The sequence below is a fragment of the Branchiostoma lanceolatum genome, chromosome 4, assembly GCF_035083965.1.
Source record: "Branchiostoma lanceolatum isolate klBraLanc5 chromosome 4, klBraLanc5.hap2, whole genome shotgun sequence".
Taxonomy (NCBI): domain Eukaryota; kingdom Metazoa; phylum Chordata; class Leptocardii; order Amphioxiformes; family Branchiostomatidae; genus Branchiostoma; species Branchiostoma lanceolatum.
The window spans coordinates 15,333,200-15,353,148 of NC_089725.1; the positions used below are offsets into that span (position 1 = coordinate 15,333,200).

The window sequence follows — 19,949 nt, forward strand, 5'->3', positions numbered from 1 at the left end:
CATGTTTTAGTGTTAAGGCAAAATGTTTGTGTCCCTCTAGCCTTACCCAGCAGACCCTGCAGTACCAGCAAGCAGTACAGGAGGAGCTGCAAGACAGAGAACAGCTCCAAGGAGAGCTGGGAGAGACCATCTCCTGGATACAGGGTGCCAGGTCAGAGCTGGCAGAGGTGGAGGGGCTGGGACCTTCAGCTGTGGAAGTGCAGGGCAAGCTGGACAGACAAGCCGTAAGTATCAACATTTACAGCTTTGTCTTTAATTCCTAAGAATTGTGACAGTGAACTTTGATTTAAATTTACAAGATAGCAATAGGTTTTGCAGAAAGGTTTGAAAAGCATTACTTACACGTTGAAGGATATTGTTTGAACAGTCTTGGCACACAGACTCTAGTACCAGACAAATATTCTAAACTTGGAGTCACTGAAAGGAATTAGGTCAGATGTGTATTAGATAGAAATTTTGTACTCAGGTTCAGTGACTTTGATGTACAGTATATGCCAATTATTTGTATACCTTTTTTCTGTATATTTCGTCTTTCTGTATAGAATTCCAAAACACCAAACCATTTACCATTCACTCAATTGTAAAAACAATGCATATATGTATAGCCCATAATCGTAAAGTTCGGGGTATTGTATAGAATCTTGTCCGATTTTATCGTAAAATGACCCACAACTACAGGCTAAATTTTGGATTTGAATTGTTGTTTCGGGAGTGGGGACGCCATCTACCGTTCAACAATCACATTCTTTTGTTACTCGCTATTGTCATGCTTGCAAACAATCGATATCGGTGCCTTTGACATACGGTGATCTCATTAAAAACCTGTTTTTCAAGACTCAAGCGACGAAAGTGAACAAAAATACGAAAAGAAAAACATGATTTTTGTCGGAGCATTTGAGCCTCTACGCTGTATTTTGCCGCGATTTACAGTAATTTGTGGCCGTATTCGACGGAGAACCTATTCCTTACATTCTTTCCCCGTGAAAATCCTGCTTATGTAGCGTAGATGAATCGTATTTTACGTCGCGATTTCAGAAAAAAATAAAGCGACGAAGGTCTGGTGACGCTGGGCGGCCATCTTTGTTTACTCATTGATATACATTTTTCTACGCGCTGATTGGTTACGTCATAAAAACCTGTGCTCTGATTGGTTGACTGTAAGATTTCACGTGATCAACATGCGGCGGGAGTTTTTTATTTGGCAGGAGTTTCCCACGCAATTCGGGCTTATCTGAACAAAATGGATCGCGTATTTAATCCAATATGGTGACGTTAAGATGGACGAAAAGGTCGGATTGTACTTTGATTAAAATTTTGCAAAATAAAGTTGCGATATCGTTAGTGTAATTGTGTGTCTTGCCCAAAATCCAATTCGCCCCCCCTCCCCTCCTTCGGGACGTCAATATCGCTAGTTCGGACAGTCGTATAGTTCGGGGAGTCGTATAATTTGCGCTGACAAATGGGCTATACAGATATGCGGAATCTACTGTACTTTATCATGGGAACTGCATTTTTTTCATATACATGTATGTGATATGCACTAAAGCCTGTTCAATGAAATTCCAGTGTGATTTTTTTGATTTTAGGCGTAAATGAAAGTCTTAATATATGCATCATTAATCATTAGGAATTGAAGGGCCAGCTGACAGCACGACTACAGGAGGTAAAACAGCTGATTGGCCAAAAGAAGGAGAAGTACAAGGAGGGTGACCTCCCACCTGAGATGTCCCAGCAGATTCAGGAGCTGACACAGGCCGAGGAGGAGGTAAGGCAGGATGCTACTGTCAGCATTTTATTCTAGACTTCTTTATAAACTGTGATTTGGTATAATCTAACATACATACTGTAAGACTTGTCTTGAAACATCTGGTAGCTCCTAAAGTATTCCACATACAGAGAACAATGTGTTTCATGGCATTTAACAAGGAATGGGAAAAGTTTGGCAGAGAGATAAGAAGTCTTTGGAATGGATTAGATAGGGTTTGTGAAGAATGGTCTTGGTTTAGTCTCAGAATGTACTGCAGATAATTTGAAGCTTCTTCATCAACCAATGGTCGAAGGTACATGTGCATAAGACTATATATGGGCTTTATATGATTATGACGTTACCCTTCAATGTTTCAGGTTGAGGAGGAGCTTGCTCGGAGTAGTGAGCATCTGGAGATGGCCAAGGCTGTACGTGAAGAGTTCCAGCAGGACATGAAGGATGTCAAGTCTTCTCTGGTGGAGCTGGAGAAACAAGTCAGTCAGCCTATCATGGACATCAACAAGGACAAGGAGGCTCACCAGGTGCAGCATAACATTTATTGCCTTCTGAAAATTAAAAAGTTTAACATTCTTTGTTATTCAGTAGCTTGACGTATCAACTTACATCAAGATCGTACATCAAGATCAGAATGATCTGATTATTTAAGAATTGCAGTCCCAACCATTTTTGTATACAGACGTTTTAAAGACAAGTTCAAAGACATTTTAGTAAGAACAATTTCTCAGTTGCTAAATATGAGGTCTACTTACTATTCAGGAAATGTGCACTGCACTGGAACAGCTACGTGAGAGGCTTGACTCCCTGAACGAGAGAGCCAAGCATCTGTCAGACGACACCTACGATCCACAGGAGAAAGAACGACTGTCAAACATCATTGGCCCCCTGAATGAACACTTCTCAAGTCTGGAGGTATGAAACACCTTCAAATTCTTAACTTGATTATTTATCTAAAATTATTGTGGTGGAATTATTCAGTCAAAACACTTATTAACTCCATCAGGACCATTTTATGTCTGAGTTTATCAATGACACTGTTTTCCCAACCATGATCTGCCCTCTTCAGGCTAAGTCCAAGGTAAAGAAGGGGAACCTGGATGAGGCAGCTGACCTGCTGTCAGAGTTTGAGGATGCAGAGAAGCAGGTCAGTGATTGGCTGGAGAAAGGGGAGGAGCTGGTCAGACCTGGGATCACCTTGGACAGCTATGACGAGGTGTGCCAGCAACAGCAAGAGCTCAAGGTGAGAGCAAGTACATAAGATTACTTGGTGAAACAAGGTGAAACTTATGCCACACAATGATTTGGTATATTGATAATCAATGGTTACATACATTGAATCAGTCCTTTTAACATTTTAACACATTGAAAATGTTCATCCTGTTACTCTTGATGTTTCCTTATTGATATACATCTGACAACAACAAACGGGCAGTTGAATGTGGCTCAAAAAGGTATATTTTTATACTCCTTTTTTCAGGATGTCCTTGATCAGGGTGAGGAAAGCCAGCCGCATGTCCAGATAATGCGGGAGAAGATGTACCAGCTGAGCCAGCTGTGTAACGTTTCTCCCCTCCTTCCGCGACTGTCCGATGTCAGCGACAGGACCGGTCAGCTCAAGGTAGCAGCTAACCAGAACCTCAAGCAGCTAACAGAAGCCACAGGTGAGGGTTTTATTACCGTCTTTGTATTTTTTGCAGGGTTCTTTTCATTGCAGCTTTTTATGAAGTGCTATATGAAAGCAACATTGTGTTGCAACATTGTGTTAACTTTTTTCTATATGAAATTAAGACTTGTTGCTATGACATGATTATAGTGATAATATTTATTCATACCAAATTATTTTTCTGATGGCATCCTTTAGTAAGACTTATACTATATCCCTCAATTATTACCTGTGAAGATGAAGTCCAAGACTTTGAGGCAGCAGTTGAGCAGCTCCAGGCTAAGATGGAGGAGTCCCAGGCTAAACTGGCCTCACCAGAGTTTCAAAAACTTCCTCTCAAGGAGAGATTAGCAGCACAGGAGGTATGTATCAAGTCTACAGTAGTCTGGCATCTTGCTATATTCAATCAGTTTTGTTTACCTGTCCACCTCATGTGAAGTAATAATGGTGGCATTGGCATTATTTATAAAGTTTCTTTACGGTTGAGAGTATATCGAACCAATATGCCGCTGAGGAATGAAGGAACAAACTTCCATGCATGGTCTCCCAGCTATGAAAGGCAATGATAGAGCAGTTCACAGCAAATGCTTCTGTCGTTTACAGGCACTCCTGAAGGACATCGAGGCCCACCGTGCTGAGATGTCGGTGTTGCTGGAGAGGAAGCAGAGACTGAAGGTGCAGGCAGCAGACATGCCAGCTTGTGAGAATGCACAGACCCTACAGGGGGAGGTGGCAATCCTGCACCACGCTGCCGCCAGACAGAACCAAGCCATCAAGGTCAGGCGGGGTCACCCTTATGTCCCATCTTGACTAGTGCTAACTGATTCAATCATTTCATCTCAGGAGTGTAGGGTAATTACTTATCATCTGTGCTTCCCCACTACAGGAGGCTGTTAACCAGGAGGTGCAGCATGAGGCCCAGGTGCAACAGCTGACAGGTGCCATAGAGGAGGCCCAGAAGCAGATGGAAGAAATGCCCCCTGCAGGGGCAAATGTAGAAGACTTGAAGAAACACATTGCTCAGCACCAGGTAACATGGCTTCTTCTTTCGTCTGGTACTTGGTTAAAGGAGAATTGTTTTCACCAGCAGAAAAGACTAAGCGCTAAATGTGAAAGCATTAATCTCTGATAAAATCAATGTAAAATGTATCATGTATGGCACTGGTCATACAAAATGTGACCAGGTTATTTGATGTCACCCTGATGCCTCCTGTTCTGATGTGTGTGTTTAAAGTCTCATCTGCTCCTCCCCAGGCTCTAGCTGCCCAGGTAAGGAGCTACCAGGACCAGCTGGGCAGGTTGAACGAGCAGCGGCAGCAGCTGGCCATTCAAGGCCCCCTGCTGGACAAGGCCATGTCCATCGACGTGCTCATGGACAGGGTCAGGTCAGGGTCAATAGCCAGCGAGGACAGGAGCTCAACTCAGGTAGGGAATCTGGCAGGAATGAAGGTCATTTAGTTGTTTTTGTTTTTTTACATTTACACATCATTGTTGGTGCTTACTACACTTGTAGCCTCCCTTCACATGTATTTGTCAAGACCCAATGACTGCTTCTAGATATTCTCTACAAGAAGCAAATTCTGAAAAGTCCATCTGCGTAGGCTTTAGGGACCTCAAACTTCGTTTTCTTTGATTTGTAAATGGACATATCATCCTCCTAGACTCTGAACTGCCAAGCTGCCTTTCCTCTCTCCTTGGTGAGTAATATCGTCCAATGGTTTAACCTCAAACTCATTCTCCTTCCTTTCTTCAGTATTTTCTTGGTGTGTTCCTTGTTTCTACGTTCTGCTAGATTCCCTCTAACAAGATTCATCCTAGAGCACGAATGTTTTAGCCAAGAAGTATTCCAATGTCATCAGTAATGTATAATTATTAATAATCATAACCCACGAGTGTTCATAAGGACAACTCTACCTGTTCATCACCCTGTTCACAGCACGTTTTATGATCTCCCTGCACCACTTACACTGATTTAACCCCCACTCATATCACGCCCCCACAGTCCCTTGAGCCTGAGGAGAGAGGAAAGGACAGTGGGATGAGCAGTGGTGCAAGCGTGACGTCCTCCCCCATGCCACAGGTCAGGCAGCAGCACACCTGGGACCAGGCCAGGCATGACATGCTGCTGGGCAGGAGGCTGCAGGTCATTAACCGTTTCAGCAAACTTACTGATGTCCTACCGGTATTAGTTTAAAAATAATCAAATGTCAAAACACTAGTGACATATCTTATGTGTCCCATTTGATAAAAAGCAGCATCTAGCATCTATTTTCCTTCATCTGTGTATTTATTTGAATTTGTAATTTCCACTTATTTTGAATAAATCATTGTTTGAAGAATTAAAGATTACCCTGGTAGACTTGAATAAAAAATTATAGGATAGGATTAGAGGATAAGATTTTTAACAATCAATTTTTAAAAAATTGATATTCTTATGGTGTGAAAAAGTAGTTTGCAACTTAAAAATTACCATGGCCTTTGTATTTTGAACAAAACACAGTACGCGTGTATGTCAATGCCCAAACTGTAATAGCATTTAGTAATGCTATGTATTATCAGTGCTACACATTCAAATGAAGTGAAGTGATAAAGATGCAATTATTGAGCATTGACTGCAGATGACCTTTCCTTTATAGGAGGGATGATCTTTTTCTGAACTGTCTTCAGGAACCTGACAAACAACTTAAATCTGTGCAATACGTTATCAATGGCTGCCTATTGTATATGCTCCTTGTGCGATTCTGTAGTGTCGTGTATTTGTAGCTCTGATAAAAAAAGGAACACGTAAAGACACATTTTTAGAGCTGGCATTGATGTAAGAATCATTGACCTGTCTAACCAGTTTTCAAATCACAATACAGTTGTGACAGCTTGAATATAGTAAGAGTAAGAGGCAGGAGGGGTTGCAAGATCGGCTCATGATAGATTTTTATCTTACTGCAAGTGGAAGAAATTTGGAAATGAATCCTAGTAAGAAATAGTTTACAGTATTTCCTGCGATGAGACTTTACTCAGTGTGAGATGACATTTTAAGTGTTTTCCCCAGGCTTATGGTCTGCCAGGTGAACTTGCCCCTGGCTCCCAGCCCAGCACAGCTGCGTCAGTCACGTCCACACAGAGCGATCTGACAGTACAGGAGTTTGACCAATCAGGTGCTGAGTACATGATGTCTCTTCCGGCCGAGTTCAGCTCAGAAACCCCCCTCAGTACTGGGGATCCTGAGCTTGACCAGCTCAACAAATCCTGGAGCAGTCTACAGGAACAGGTGGGACTTCTATGTTTGTATAACCTTTGTTAGAAGATCAAGCTCATAAGTATTTCAACTTGCCTTTTCTGTACCTTTAGAACACTGTTTCACTGTCTTCTCAGTTACAGTGTAACCAGAAGGAGAACAAAAGCACCAGGCAAATGTTACTCCAAAGTAATTAATGTTGTGCTGTTTGTTGATTTTGTAATGAAATCAGGTCAGAGGTGACTTTTGGCTCCCGGTCCTCATGGCTTTTAAGTAATGTTTCCATTGTTTCCTCTGCTGTTTATTGGTAAGTATGTGCATATTGTACAAGAAAAGCTGACATTCAGAGTTTTGTCCTGGCCAAACACTTTGCTCTGTCCAGAGATGGGTATTCCTGACAGGTTTGTTTGATAACTTCTCCAGTCTAACCAAACATGTCACCTCCTGTTCTGCAGGTTTTCTCCCGAGAGCAGCAGCTCCTGCAGGCCCTTCAGCACCAGGAGGAGTACCAACAGGCCGTGTCAGAGGTCACCACAGGGGTGGACACCACGCAGACACAGCTGGACGCTGTCCTGGTGGACGGGGATGACTTAGACGACCAGCATATAGGTGTTCAGGTCTGTTGTCTTTTTGAAATGGTTGAAGGGAGAATATGGAATTTAGAATACTAGAAAGGCAAGCATGCACTAGCAATAAGCAGACCATGGTGCATAATCCGTGAAAAAAAGTACAAGTAATGAGATTGCTGTATACCTTCACTTACTTACTTTACTTTACTTTGGTCGAGCTCCCGCTCAAACCAAACTTGAAAGCTTCCTCCACTCCACCCTATCTTCCATCAGGGACACTGGATTTCCTTCACTTCAGTAATTTTTGTGTTGGCTCTTAGGGTATCAATGAAGGTGCCTTTTGGTTTTCCACGGCTTCTTTTCCCTTTTGTAGGCTCCCATAACACTTGTCTGGAGGCTAAGATATCAGGATGTCTAATGCAATGAGTAGTTAATTTCAATCTTCTTGCTTTATCTCTTATTACTTAAAGAATACTGAGTGAGAGATAAATGACCTTGTTTCTGGCACAGTTTGTCCTGGCCAAGTTGTCCCAGCTGAGGAAAGGTGTGAAGAAGGTTGAGGAGAAGGGTCAGCAGGCAGCCCAGTCCACACAGTCAACAGAGGTGGAGGGGAATGTCCAGGTCACGACCTCCGACCTTAACCTCAGACTAGCCTCCCTGGAAGACCAAGCCACTGCCAAGCAAAAGGAAATAGAGGTAAAATTTCAATGTGAAATAGAAACTGTACTTTTTTCCTGAGGGAATATCCAGGCTCAAATATCTTGAAGAGATATCCTTATTGGTACTGATTTGTGAACAGAATTTGTTCAGATGAATGGATTTTCATTATTTTCTGTTTGGCTTCAGCTCAGGAAATCTCTTTGGGAAATATTGTAAAATGAGTACTTTTTCTTGTTTAGATTTAAGGTTATTTTCTTCTTTAAAACTGCTAAGTCATAGGTCAATGCTTACAAATATATTAATTAAATATTAATGTGTCAGGTTACATGACACTGAAATGTAATTTCTAGAAATGCTTTGAAGTTCCCCAAAATGTTGAGTACATTGTAGCTACCAGACAGGCGATGATTATTGAACTGCATTTTGGGAAAGCCCTTTGATTACGAGCTGTACAGAAATCATATGATTGTAGATAATTATGCAAAACCATTAGTGGCATCACGGGTATTCAGCAAAAATGGCGCCTTTCTGATCGTTACCCATTACAATGGTACATCATGGAGATGTCTAAATGGAGTTTCCGTCAGACTGTTTTCCATTCCTTAACAAGGTATGTTTTTTGATATAGTGTCATGCTGTTGTGGTACTCTCTAATTATACCATTGACAGCTCCCTTGTTCAGTTGAGCTTTGTTTGTGTGTGTCAAAGCTAGACTATTTTGAAAACTAGCCTATACAAATAATGCAGCACTTTTGAGATATAAGGCAACCTTTTCAGGTTGCTTCACCCACTTGAAGGAGGATACTTAAGATTAAGGTACCTTGATGACTTATGTTACAGCATTATAAACTTTACATGATAGCAACTATCTTGTTCCTCACTACAGGAGAAGCTCGAGCAGCAGCGAGCCCACCAGGAAACCCTGTCGGCCTACCAGGCTGAGATGCAGGCGCTGCACACCTGGGTCACCAGCGCACGGGTTCAGTCTTCCATCGACTTCATCACCGCTAGTGACAGGGAAGCTCTCGACGAGCAGCTGGAAGAAAACAAGGTAAACAGACAGGCTGTACTCTTATCCTATCTCACAAAGTGGGGAATTTGTGATATCCAGGACTGCACAAGGTTGCATTTTGTGTTCAGTCACTTAATTATTCATGAACCAACAGACAAATTTGAAAATACCACATGGTAGAGGCAAAAATAATTGTCCCAACAGTAATTACTAATATTGCACCATCACGATAATGCAACAAGTTGTTGGAAAAGATGCCATGAATATTTCTACTTGTGTACCTAATTGTCATTATGCCTCAGGAATTTGATAAGCAAATGTAGTTAAGATGTGCGATGTAACAGGTCTATTTATGTTTACTTACTAATGTATCAGATATGCATGGACTACATCTGCCTCTAGTTGCCCACAAGTTGTATACAGTAATGACCTCTCCCAAGTGGACATCATCTCGTTTTACAAACTGTCCAGTGTTTACCACACATAGAGGTGGTGTCAGGGGGCTTGTTATGGGCATACTGCACATGTCTGCCATACATGTCATTGGGTAAAAATAGCCCAACAAGCTTGGCACATGCTAGGAACACACTCACCCTAGGGTGTCAAATGTCCCTGCCCAAATAGTCAAACCATTGGTTAAGTTAAACTCAATGATATTGGGATTAAGAAAACAGAAGTTCCATTTATACATGGCGACTTGAAAAAGACACACTTGGTAGGTGGTGTTCTTTCTTGCATGTTGTTTACATGACATTTTTGGAGCCAGGCCAGGTTTTAGTGTGCATGTTGTGGCCCCCTGCCCACATGTCTGTAAGCCATTTGTTTTGAGTCTAGACATGACAGTGCCTTGGCCTGTGTTTACTGGTGTGGAAGAGTACTCAATCGACATGCTCCAAGTTACCTGCAAAGTACAAATACACAAAGACATGTACAGGTTCATGTACCTTGTTGTGAGAGACCTGCAAAACATTCCAGGCCTGTCTTTCAGTACAATTGAGATTGACATGCTGACTATAATATGTGGGCTGCCTTAATCCGAGCACTTGTTTTTTAGGTCTTAAATCTAATTAAGTCATATGCTTTAGCCAATGAGCACTGACCTTCAGTGACCCCTATTGTCCCTCAGTATTTTGTCTGCTTAGTCTACCTTGGCTTTGGTGTTTTGGGTATTTTGCTACCAAACCCAGACCTGCACAGGTCAAAGGTTAGCACAACCAGACTTACACCTGGGGGTAGTGAGAGGATGTCTGCTGATTTGTAGGTACATTTTTCTTGACTTTTGCTTTTAAACTTGAATGTGTGACCTTGCTCTTAGAAGGCAAGTTACATAGATGAGCACAGCTGTCCTGGAATAAATGTTTTGTCTGTTGTCAACAAAAGTTCACACAGTTTGCTGGTCTTGAAGACCCTTGATATCTCATTTTGACAAGAACTTAAGATACAAGTGAAGACAAGCAGTACAACTCAAACAATGTTAGGTCTCTACATTAAACAAAGATGACTTTAGACTTCAAGGCTCAATGTAGGGCAAATACTGCTTAACAGATTATTAATGTATGTTGGTACGTGTACATGATGCAACACCTGTTCCCTGCTCCTCCCCCCCAGCGCCTCCAGTCAGATCTTGAGGACCGTCTTATTCGGCTTCCTGAGCTACAGGACCGCTGCAGTGATCTGGTAGAGAAAGAGCCGCCTGCACAGGTACTGCTCATGTTGTAGCCTTTCCTTTCCTTTGGTTGTTTTACACACTGCTGCATGTTTACAAGGTTACATTGACAGAGTCCAGATAAACACCACCATGTTTATAATCAATGCCACAGTAATGATAACAATACACAAACCTTCCAGGCGGAGCTGATGTTTTCACAGCTCAACAACCTACAGAGAGACATGGCTGATCTACAGGAGGCCCTCACAAATAGGGAAGAAAACATCAGTCAGGCTGCCGAGGCCTGTGAGCAGAGGGAGAAAGAACTGGAGGAATACCAGGTCAGGATTATAGCTGATACATGTTGTATGAACATCTCAACATTTTTTTTTAATGAATTTGATATTAAAAGTAAATTAGACTTGTTACCTGTTTGATTTATGGATTGTTTTTGATTGATTCTTGCCAACTGTTTTTTTCATCGATTGATTCATTGACTCGCTAAACCATTGATCATCAATGTGGAACCCATAACATCCAGTGCTCACTGTGCTTATTTGGTGGTTCTTGATCCTCAGTCTCGTGTGCAGAAGATGCAGAGTTGGATAGCCCACAGTAAGGGTGCAGCAGCAGGGGAGGAGGGAGTCAGCATCTCAGTCACCGCAGCTACCCCAGACTCCCCATCAGAAACGTCCCCAGAACAGCTGTTTGATGTGGCCCAGGCCTCCGCTGACCAGGACACTACAGACACACCCATGGAGATAAGCAGCGATCATGACAAGCCAGCAGATGAAACAGGTGTTGCAGGTGCAGAAGGAGGTGCAAGACCCACCTCCCCCGGATCAAAAAGAGCCCCATCCACACTTCCATCAATCCCAGAGCACCATTCTGCCCTGATGAGACAGAAGGGCGCACTGGATGAGGGCAGCCCCACATATGAGGAAAAACAGGTAATGCTGCACTTGTCACACTACTGAAAATGTTAGCTGAATGACAAACTTAAGGTAGTTCTTAAAAAAAGGTCTTTGAGGCAATTATAAGTATGACACCCATGTGAGTAAGAAAAAGTTGCAGGCACAGATTCTGTCAGACAGGAACACTAAAACATGTCTTGTACCTCTCAACAGAAAGCACTAGATGAGGAGCTGACCCAGCACAAACACCTGTTGAAGTCCATTGCAAAGAAAGGGGAGAGGATCCTCCGACAGCGGTCCTCCACAGAGAGTGACATGGGATCCAGCAATGGCAGTGAGACGGACATGGCAGATCTGAAGCAGCGGTGGGACGAGCTGGCTCAGGAGATCGGGGAGAGGAAACAGCAGCTGCAGCTGGCTCTCCAGCAGAACAGGCCACCACCTCAGGTGTTTATCTTCTGTCGCTTACAAAGTTCTCTTCATATTGTGTCAGTATTAGTCACTGCATGCCATTGATACTTAGAACCCTAATACCTTCTCCTCAAAGTGTTCTGCCTTGCTAAATCCTGCTGGCCGTGTTTCTCATACAGCTGCAGAGAAAGCTGTCCATGAGCCAGTTCCGTCCACCCTCCTTCGACAGTCCTGGGCAGGGAGAGACCAACATGGGGGAATTGAAGAACACCCTGGATGACCTGCACAAGTGTTGGGAAAACATGCAGTCAGAGGTGATATTTCAAACTTTTAATGAAAGTCAGTAGCATGTTAAAAGTGAGAAAAAATTTAATCGCAGACAAGCAATCTCATCCCGGTATAACCATTGAACAGTAAATGCACCGGTTTGTCAAATGTTATCCAAAGTAAAGTTGTTTTTTGTCATTTATGCAAAAAAAACATAGACGTTGCAGATGAAAATATTAGCAGACAAAAATTGAATAGCTTCATTATACTTTTATCATCTTGATTATCCAATTTTTTTTGTCAGCAGGAAAGAATCACCAGAATAACAATTTACAAGTGACAAGTGTAGGTGGATTTGCGTATCATAGTCATTGTTCTAAATTTCCTGCAATACTGCTGTATCCTACTAGAAATCACTTTTAGAGCATGCAGATTGTTTTCCACATCCAGGACGGAGCCAGTGCTCATTTATCTTAGTTTTCATGTTACTCGAAGATTGTACAGCTAATGAAAATTTCTATCCTGTGTTCATCAGATGACAGACAGTCAGTCTCGTCTTGAAGAGGCTATGGACTTCCAGCAGAAGTACCAGGATGCTCTTGAAGACGTGTCAGGCTGGCTGGACAACATTGAACTCAAGCTCTTCACCTCAGACTGGTCCAAGGACTCAGAGACTCAACTGGCACAGAACGAGGTGAGAGTCTCTGTCTGTGCTGCATCGTTGCACAGACTAAGGGTTCAGCGCAACTATAGTATCAGAAGTTTTGGAAAGGCCATGTCACTAACAATGCTTTCAAAATCATAAAAATTACATTCAGTTCCTCATTTCTTTGCATGTTTTTTAACAGTCATACTAATCACAATTTCTTCTACTGTGCATCTTTGTCAAGCTTGTTTCTTACCAAACTAGCACCTGTTCATGTTACAAAAGCTACATGTACACTAAATCTAGTGTGCTCCTATTCCATTCTGTAAAACTTCTACCTTGAAGGACATGAACTGAACAGAAACATGTTTCCCCCAGTCCCTGCGGAAGGAGATCGGTGCTTTCCAGGACCAGGTGTACGTGATGAACCGAGCCTGTCAGCAGCTGATGGTGGAGGCAGACAGCAGGAACAGGCAGGTGGTGCAGCAGACCCTGTCCGACCTCAAAGACAGGCTCCACACCCTGGAGGGACAGGCTCTACAGAAGGAACAAGAACTCATCGAGAAGAACTCACAATGGAAGGACTTTCAGGTCAGTCAAACTTTATTTTCTCTATGAAATGAATGTAACATTTAGTCATCTTACTAACAAAACACTACCCGTATGTGTGTCTGTGATTACATTGCAAATCAAACTGATTGAGGTACACAAAATTTCATTATAATCTTGGATATAGGGACATTACGATATTGTACAAGACAGTACAAACATCAGACTGTGTAGATTTGGGAAACTGTCACAAAATCATTGCCCATAATTATGTAGTTAATAGCAAATAGATAAACAAGCAAGCAAGTCATAACATTATTGTTATTTTTTCTTTTCTCTTGGACAGATGGAGATCAACTCTCTCTACACGTGGATAACAGAGACCAAGTCAGACATTATGAATGATGATGACGACACTGAGTACACCATCCAGGACAAGCTGGCCCACCTACAGGTGGGAACAGACTTTCTAGAACTCTTTCTATAAGAATAAATTCTTTGATGGCACATGTTATTGTTACAAAATGCTACAGTAACTGTTGTTGATGTTGTGAAAGGAAGTTTAATTGTCATCGTCTTTAAAATACATTTCAATCAGGACATTGAGGATGACATCAGTGACCATGAGGACCAGGTCGCCTCCATCCTGGAGCGGGGCAGGGAGATGGGTGATGATGATCCACGTGCTCCTGTCACCATGGAAACAACCATGCTGCAGAGCAACTGGGATGAGCTTCTGAGAATTGTCAACAGGTCTGTTTGTTTGTTCATTGTTGAATCTATTATCTCCCTCGTTAGTAAAAATGGTGAGCCCTGTTTGAAGGTGTCCCTATCAGCATGCTAAAGAAGATTCCTTTTGCTGTTATATCTCAGGAGGAAGAACGATCTGGGTAAGGCAGCCACAGCACTACAGCAGTATGAGAAGCTCCTACAGGACTACTCTGACTTCATCGAGACAGCTGAGGAGAAACTGAACACTGGGATGCTGACAGTGACAGGGCTGGAGGAGCTGAAGCGTCACCTGGAGAAGCACAGTGAGTTCTTCATGGGGTTGGATGCACAGAAGGTCCTGGTGGACTCACTGCTGCAGAAGTTGGACCCATCTACAAGGGAGCAGTACATCGAACAGCACACTGGCCTGAACCACAGGGCATCCAATGCGCTGGACAGGGCTCAAAGGTAAGGGACAAACATTAAGAGTGTGTTGTTTTTCATCAAAACTTTGTCCTTGTTCACCTTTGAAACCGACCTTGAAAACAAGAGTCAAGAGAAGAAGGAACCCAAAACAGAAGTATATCAATTATTTACTTATCCTGAATTGTCCTTACATCTAGACTGTCTCAGGACCTGGATACCGTAGCGCAGACCTGGGACAGGTTTGAGGAGGAGTTTGAGCTGCAGAATGAATGGCTGCAGGAGACAGAGGGTCAGATCCCTGTGGAGGACATGTCAGAAGATGTGGTGCAGAAACTTCAGGATAGGGTCACTCTGTATCAGGTAGGGTTTGAATTTTTTATGGCTAAACCATATGATAAAGCAATCTACTATAGAATCAAACACTACAAAAGTAAAGTACAGAGAGCCTCATTAATTTGTTGGTGAAACTGGATTGAAATTCAGAGAAAGCACCACCATACAATTGTGCTGATGTGCATATTAACAGATGCTATCCTTCCACACATGCATTACTTTAACATAGGAGAAACTAAAGGTAGGTTTACCCAATGTATTGCACAACTTGCTTTCCTTTATGTATTAAGCTGTAAGCATAAACTACTGCCTTGAAAAATCTTTTTTTCATGTGTAGAACTGTGAAATTAGCCTACTGGTTTTGAAGTTTCTTCCATTCTTTATTGCTGTGAAACCAGTCCTATTCTTACCATGCTACTGCTTTCAGGTTGTGTTTCCTTCATACCTTATTTGTTAGTAGTCAATACAATTCTTTCTATGCATGTGTACATCATTTCATCTTTTTTCCTTTCAACACTTAGGCACATCTTAGTAGCAAGCTTTCACCATTAACATTTGCACCTCTCTGCTTCTCTCTACTGTGTGTGTTTGAATATGTGACTGTTCTAAAGATCCTTGTGACCATCCTGAAGGACCATCAGCCTGTACTGCAGCGGATGTTGGACATGGGCAACTCTGTGCTCCAGTCGGTCTACTGCCCCGCCCTGGAGGCCAAACTGTCTCAGTTTGAGGACAGATGGACAGCAGCAAATACAAAGACTTCACAGGTATTGTCTTCTTTATATATAGGTATATGAGGTAAAATTATTTTCAAAACCTCCGCAGGTATTCAAAGAACAAATAAGATATGCCTTGCTTTTCCTTAAGATAATGGCAAAATGGTTTACCAACTGGCTAATTTTTCAAGACTCGCCTTTAGCTTTCAAGTATACAGTGGTGAAGTAAAAATTCAGTGAAATTACCATTTTTGGTTTCTGTTGTGTTCGTTTTGTATTGCATCAAGTTTGTCTTCTGAAACATTGATAAAACAATACATTGATAATGTTTGGTTCTGCAGGAGCTGTCCAAACTTGAGCAACTGTACAACCAGTGGAGAACATTTGACAAGGACTCCACCAAACTCATTGACTGGTTGGGAGGGGCGGTGGACAAACTCAACAAGTTTGCTGAGCAGGAGCCTCGTGGCATTGACAGAGCCATTGATGATTTCACTGTAAGTCCTTCATGTTCTTGACATACATCGTAGTTTGTACTATAAGTGGATCATTTTCATTTAACATGTTTGGTGTGTTAGTAATGCTTGTGATGGCAATTTTTTTTAAAACCTTAATTCCTTATTGACAGTGTGAATTAACAGTACCTTCTGTTCCATCCTTTTCCTGTTCCCTAACATGTTCATTTTACCCCAGAATTAGAAAACAATTACCACTAGTTGATTAAAATGCACTTAACAGTTTACAGTTAGTGTCCTGTTCAGTAACAAGCTGTTCTCTTATTGCAAACAGGACTTTAGAAAGGAGGTGGACCTCCATCAGCCCCTGAAGGAGTCGTCCACATCCCTGGGCCACCAGCTGATCCTGCTGAAGAGCCAGCAGGCAGAGACTGTACAGGACAGGCTGAAGGTCATCGAGACCAACTGGACACAGCTGATGGGGAAGATCCCAGCCATTGAGAAACAGCTTCACAGGACACAGATGGAGATGCTACCATCCAGACAGGTTAGGATCACACTTTTACTGTCAAGTCAATGCTATCACCTCACAAATTCTTTATTACCATTAACATTAAATCTTTCAATCTTTGATTTTATCACTGTTGTAATGAAAATGATATTTTTGTCATGCTTCACCATAATTGCCATCCTTTCTCTTTCCAAAGATGTGCAATATCTTCAAAGGTAACAACAGGATTGTTTTCACATACTATAACTTCTTACGTCATCTTTAGGCACTTGCTGAGGTGCTGTTGTGGATGGACCGACTTGAGGCAGCGCTGCAGGACACTCACGAGGAGGACATGGCAGCAGTGGTGGAGCTGCAGGCTGTGCTGCAAAAATACAAGGTCAGAAATCAAGCTACAGCTGTTTCAAGGAAACTGTTAAAAAAATAGTCACTGTGGTGGTAGTAGTAGTAGTAGTAGTAGTAGTAGAAGTAGCATCCAGTGTTTGATAAAACTGCAAAGGAGAGCTAAAGGATTTGAAAATATAAATGTCAAATGCATAATGTAGACCTTTGAGGAAAGATGAACACTTTTACAGGGTGGCTCAGTGATCTTTAAAATTGTTTTATATTTTCTCACGTATTACAACAGGGCTACAAGATTGACATGTCAGCCAAGCAGCTGACTGTTGACTTCATCAACCAGTCGGTGATGCAGAGCTCCCAAGGTCCTGAGGATGAGGACTTCCTGGTCAAACACGAGGCCATGAACACCAGATGGGAGGAGCTGAACAACCTCCTCCAGGCCAGGATGGACAGGACAGAGGTGGGTGTGACACACAGTTTACAACACATCTAGTTACAGTCATTCTGTTGCACTGGTGACAAACCAAGTATGGTAAGATCAGAATATGTCTTCTTTTGAAGGCCTTTGAATACTGGAATCTACTTTGAATATTATGTACATGTATACGTATGTTTTTCAAAAGTGTTTGCCTCTGGTTGCCATAGATAAAACTGCTTGTTATTTGCCGTGTCAACAGGGTACTCTAAAACTGAAGAAGAACAGCAATGTTTTACTTTATGATGATTAGCTGTTATGATTCTTAGACAAAAGGAGCACAATCCACAAATAGTCATAAAATGTGGCTCTGTTTACCACTCAAATATTTACATTGTGGATTTTGTTGTTGGAGGAAAACGCATTAAAAAGTTCAAATTGACATCAGTAGATTACAGATTACTTGAAGTAAACATGAAACAAACCATGTTAACTACAAAATGAAAGAAATTTCTTACATTATTGTGAACAGTGACTAATTTTCCCAATTGAACAATAACAACACATACATGAACATTTACATCAGGTCCTATTGAGCCATGCTAAGGAGTTTGAGGGCCGTCTGAGTGAGCTGAAATCCTGGCTTCAGGAACAGGAAGCCCAGCTCAAACGTCACCAGAAGAGAAGCTCTGAGGCAGAAGTCCAACATGCACTGATGTTCTGTCAGGTGAGCGTGAGGCTGAGACATTCATTCTATCTTCCAAGTTCCCATGGTTAAAGGTAACCTCCTTGGGAGAACAGGGTGACTTTTTGAATTAGTTGTTTACTGACTCGAAACAAAAACAAGTCTTGTAAATTCTTTCTTGAAATGTAAACATTTCTAAAACATGGTTCACTGAACCTCGCACATTGCAGGATCTTGCCAGTGAGCTGAAGAAGAAGGACACAGAAGTGACAGAGCTGGAGAAGACAGCACAGCAGCATGTCCAGGGGAAGGACAACCCTGCAGCAGCAGCCATCCAGCAAGACGTGGAGGCAGTCAGACAGGGTTGGACCAACCTTCAGCAACAGGTATGATCAGAGGTCACTTGGCAAAGGCACAAGTTAGTGTGTGGTTGTCAGGTACATCCAATGTAAATGTGTGTATGTGTGAGGTTTTGTTTGGGTATTGACTGTTGGTGTTGGACTGGGCACTAATTAGGATTCTGTATTGTAAAAAAATGTTTGTGTGAAAGGATTAATTTTTTTTGTAAGATGACTGTTGAATTACACAACTGATGAGTTTGTTCCTGCTAAAGTTTATGCGACCACTTAGTTTTTATTACCTTGTTACCGTAGATTAAGGAACATTCTGTTACTGTAGTACTAATTCTCATTCATTCTAGTACTGCGACTTTTGCTTCGAACTGTCCACACACATGTATTTCAGATGGATGATATATAATGATATCTGTTATAGGTAAATTTAAATGTCCTTGTTATAATGTAAAGAAAAAGTCTACAGAACAAGGTAGTCATTTGCTTGGGGGTAGTCCCTTTCCTATTTACCAAGCACTGAAAGTTTTATACACTGTCAACATATAATTACTGAGACCCCATGAATAGACCTGTCCTCATTTCTTTTGTGTTGTATAATTATGTTTGTGATAGATAGCACCCTTGCTGCATCATGAGTGGGAAAGGAGACCAGGAGACGTTAGTGTCCTTAGTAGCATTTGGATCCTTCTGAAATGACCTGCAAGGGGAATCAGCAATGTCTATCGGAAAAGCTTTATTTGGTAATTCCTGTCTTCGGCAGGTGTCAGAGTTGCAGCTGTCCCTGTCTGTGCTGGCTGACCGGTGGAAACAGTACTACCAGGTGCAGCAGACCATCACCCAGCACCTGGGCAGCACGGAGTACACACTGGGGCGCTTCAAACCAGGCTTTGGGGATCTGGAAACCCTCAAGAAGAAGGCTGAGGAACTCAAGGTAAGAAAGCTTGTCACTCTTTTATCATTAGTTTTAAGTTGTATTCTCTACATCTGCCGTTTTCTTGTATGGTATTAGTCAATGCACCTTTGCTCACTGTTAAGATGCATTTCAAGATATGTCACATTCCTTGTATCTTTCCCTCACTGCCTGGCTCACAATAATAGGCTGACACGAAGGTAAACAACATTACCATCCTTAGTAGATCTCTTGGTAAAGAAATGTAAAGTGTCAATGCTTTGCAGCAACTACTCTGAGAGGAAAAATGGAGGAAAATGTCAAGTATTCCAGAACACTACTTTTAACTTGAAATTGTAGAAAAACAATTCTTCCCTTCTGTCTGGAAATGTATAATAATTATAGTATTTTACAATGTATTCAGCATGTTGCACCTGTTGGACCTGAAATAAATTCCCTTGTTAACACTCAGGAGCTTCAGGAGGAGTTCATGGCCAAAGAGGATAACCTGGTGGTCCACGGGGAGCTGGCCGCCCAGCTGATGCAGGAGTCTGACCCTGGGGTCAAGGACAGGTTGCAACGAGAGGTGGACCAGCTCAAAGCAAGGTCAGAAGGCGATGTTTTCTACGCAAAGCCTTTTTGAGACGTAACTAAGACAGAGAAATACACTTCATTTAGCCTTTTTTTTCTATCTTGACATGTTTAGAAATGCCCTCAAATTTCTCAATATCAAAAGATGACCTTAAAACAAACCCAAAACTTCTAACATGAAGCTTC

The 19,949-nt window shown here is 42.0% G+C and overlaps 1 protein-coding gene across 16 annotated transcripts in view; it reads left to right on the forward strand.

Annotated features, from left to right (window-relative positions):
* LOC136432837 (nesprin-1-like) overlaps positions 1-19,949 on the forward strand; it is a 135,682-nt gene that overhangs the window by 85,835 nt on the left and 29,898 nt on the right. For 13 of the 16 annotated variants that reach the window (XM_066424374.1, XM_066424377.1, XM_066424376.1 and 10 more), the window contains 36 exons: positions 41-224; positions 1,628-1,765; positions 2,125-2,289; positions 2,525-2,677; positions 2,832-3,005; positions 3,243-3,426; positions 3,666-3,790; positions 4,032-4,205; positions 4,315-4,458; positions 4,683-4,853; positions 5,090-5,125; positions 5,431-5,571; positions 6,475-6,693; positions 7,116-7,277; positions 7,740-7,925; positions 8,776-8,940; positions 10,510-10,602; positions 10,750-10,890; positions 11,128-11,499; positions 11,677-11,910; positions 12,054-12,188; positions 12,677-12,835; positions 13,166-13,378; positions 13,683-13,790; positions 13,935-14,089; positions 14,210-14,515; positions 14,671-14,833; positions 15,418-15,573; positions 15,864-16,019; positions 16,312-16,524; positions 16,754-16,867; positions 17,117-17,290; positions 17,832-17,972; positions 18,161-18,316; positions 19,044-19,214; positions 19,645-19,778. In XM_066424374.1, the coding sequence (XP_066280471.1) occupies positions 41-224; positions 1,628-1,765; positions 2,125-2,289; positions 2,525-2,677; positions 2,832-3,005; positions 3,243-3,426; positions 3,666-3,790; positions 4,032-4,205; positions 4,315-4,458; positions 4,683-4,853; positions 5,090-5,125; positions 5,431-5,571; positions 6,475-6,693; positions 7,116-7,277; positions 7,740-7,925; positions 8,776-8,940; positions 10,510-10,602; positions 10,750-10,890; positions 11,128-11,499; positions 11,677-11,910; positions 12,054-12,188; positions 12,677-12,835; positions 13,166-13,378; positions 13,683-13,790; positions 13,935-14,089; positions 14,210-14,515; positions 14,671-14,833; positions 15,418-15,573; positions 15,864-16,019; positions 16,312-16,524; positions 16,754-16,867; positions 17,117-17,290; positions 17,832-17,972; positions 18,161-18,316; positions 19,044-19,214; positions 19,645-19,778 (6,015 nt within the window). The remainder of the gene's footprint in view (positions 1-40; positions 225-1,627; positions 1,766-2,124; positions 2,290-2,524; positions 2,678-2,831; positions 3,006-3,242; positions 3,427-3,665; positions 3,791-4,031; positions 4,206-4,314; positions 4,459-4,682; positions 4,854-5,089; positions 5,126-5,430; positions 5,572-6,474; positions 6,694-7,115; positions 7,278-7,739; positions 7,926-8,775; positions 8,941-10,509; positions 10,603-10,749; positions 10,891-11,127; positions 11,500-11,676; positions 11,911-12,053; positions 12,189-12,676; positions 12,836-13,165; positions 13,379-13,682; positions 13,791-13,934; positions 14,090-14,209; positions 14,516-14,670; positions 14,834-15,417; positions 15,574-15,863; positions 16,020-16,311; positions 16,525-16,753; positions 16,868-17,116; positions 17,291-17,831; positions 17,973-18,160; positions 18,317-19,043; positions 19,215-19,644; positions 19,779-19,949) is intronic. The other 3 variants (XM_066424375.1, XM_066424378.1, XM_066424384.1) reach the window with 3 other exon arrangements.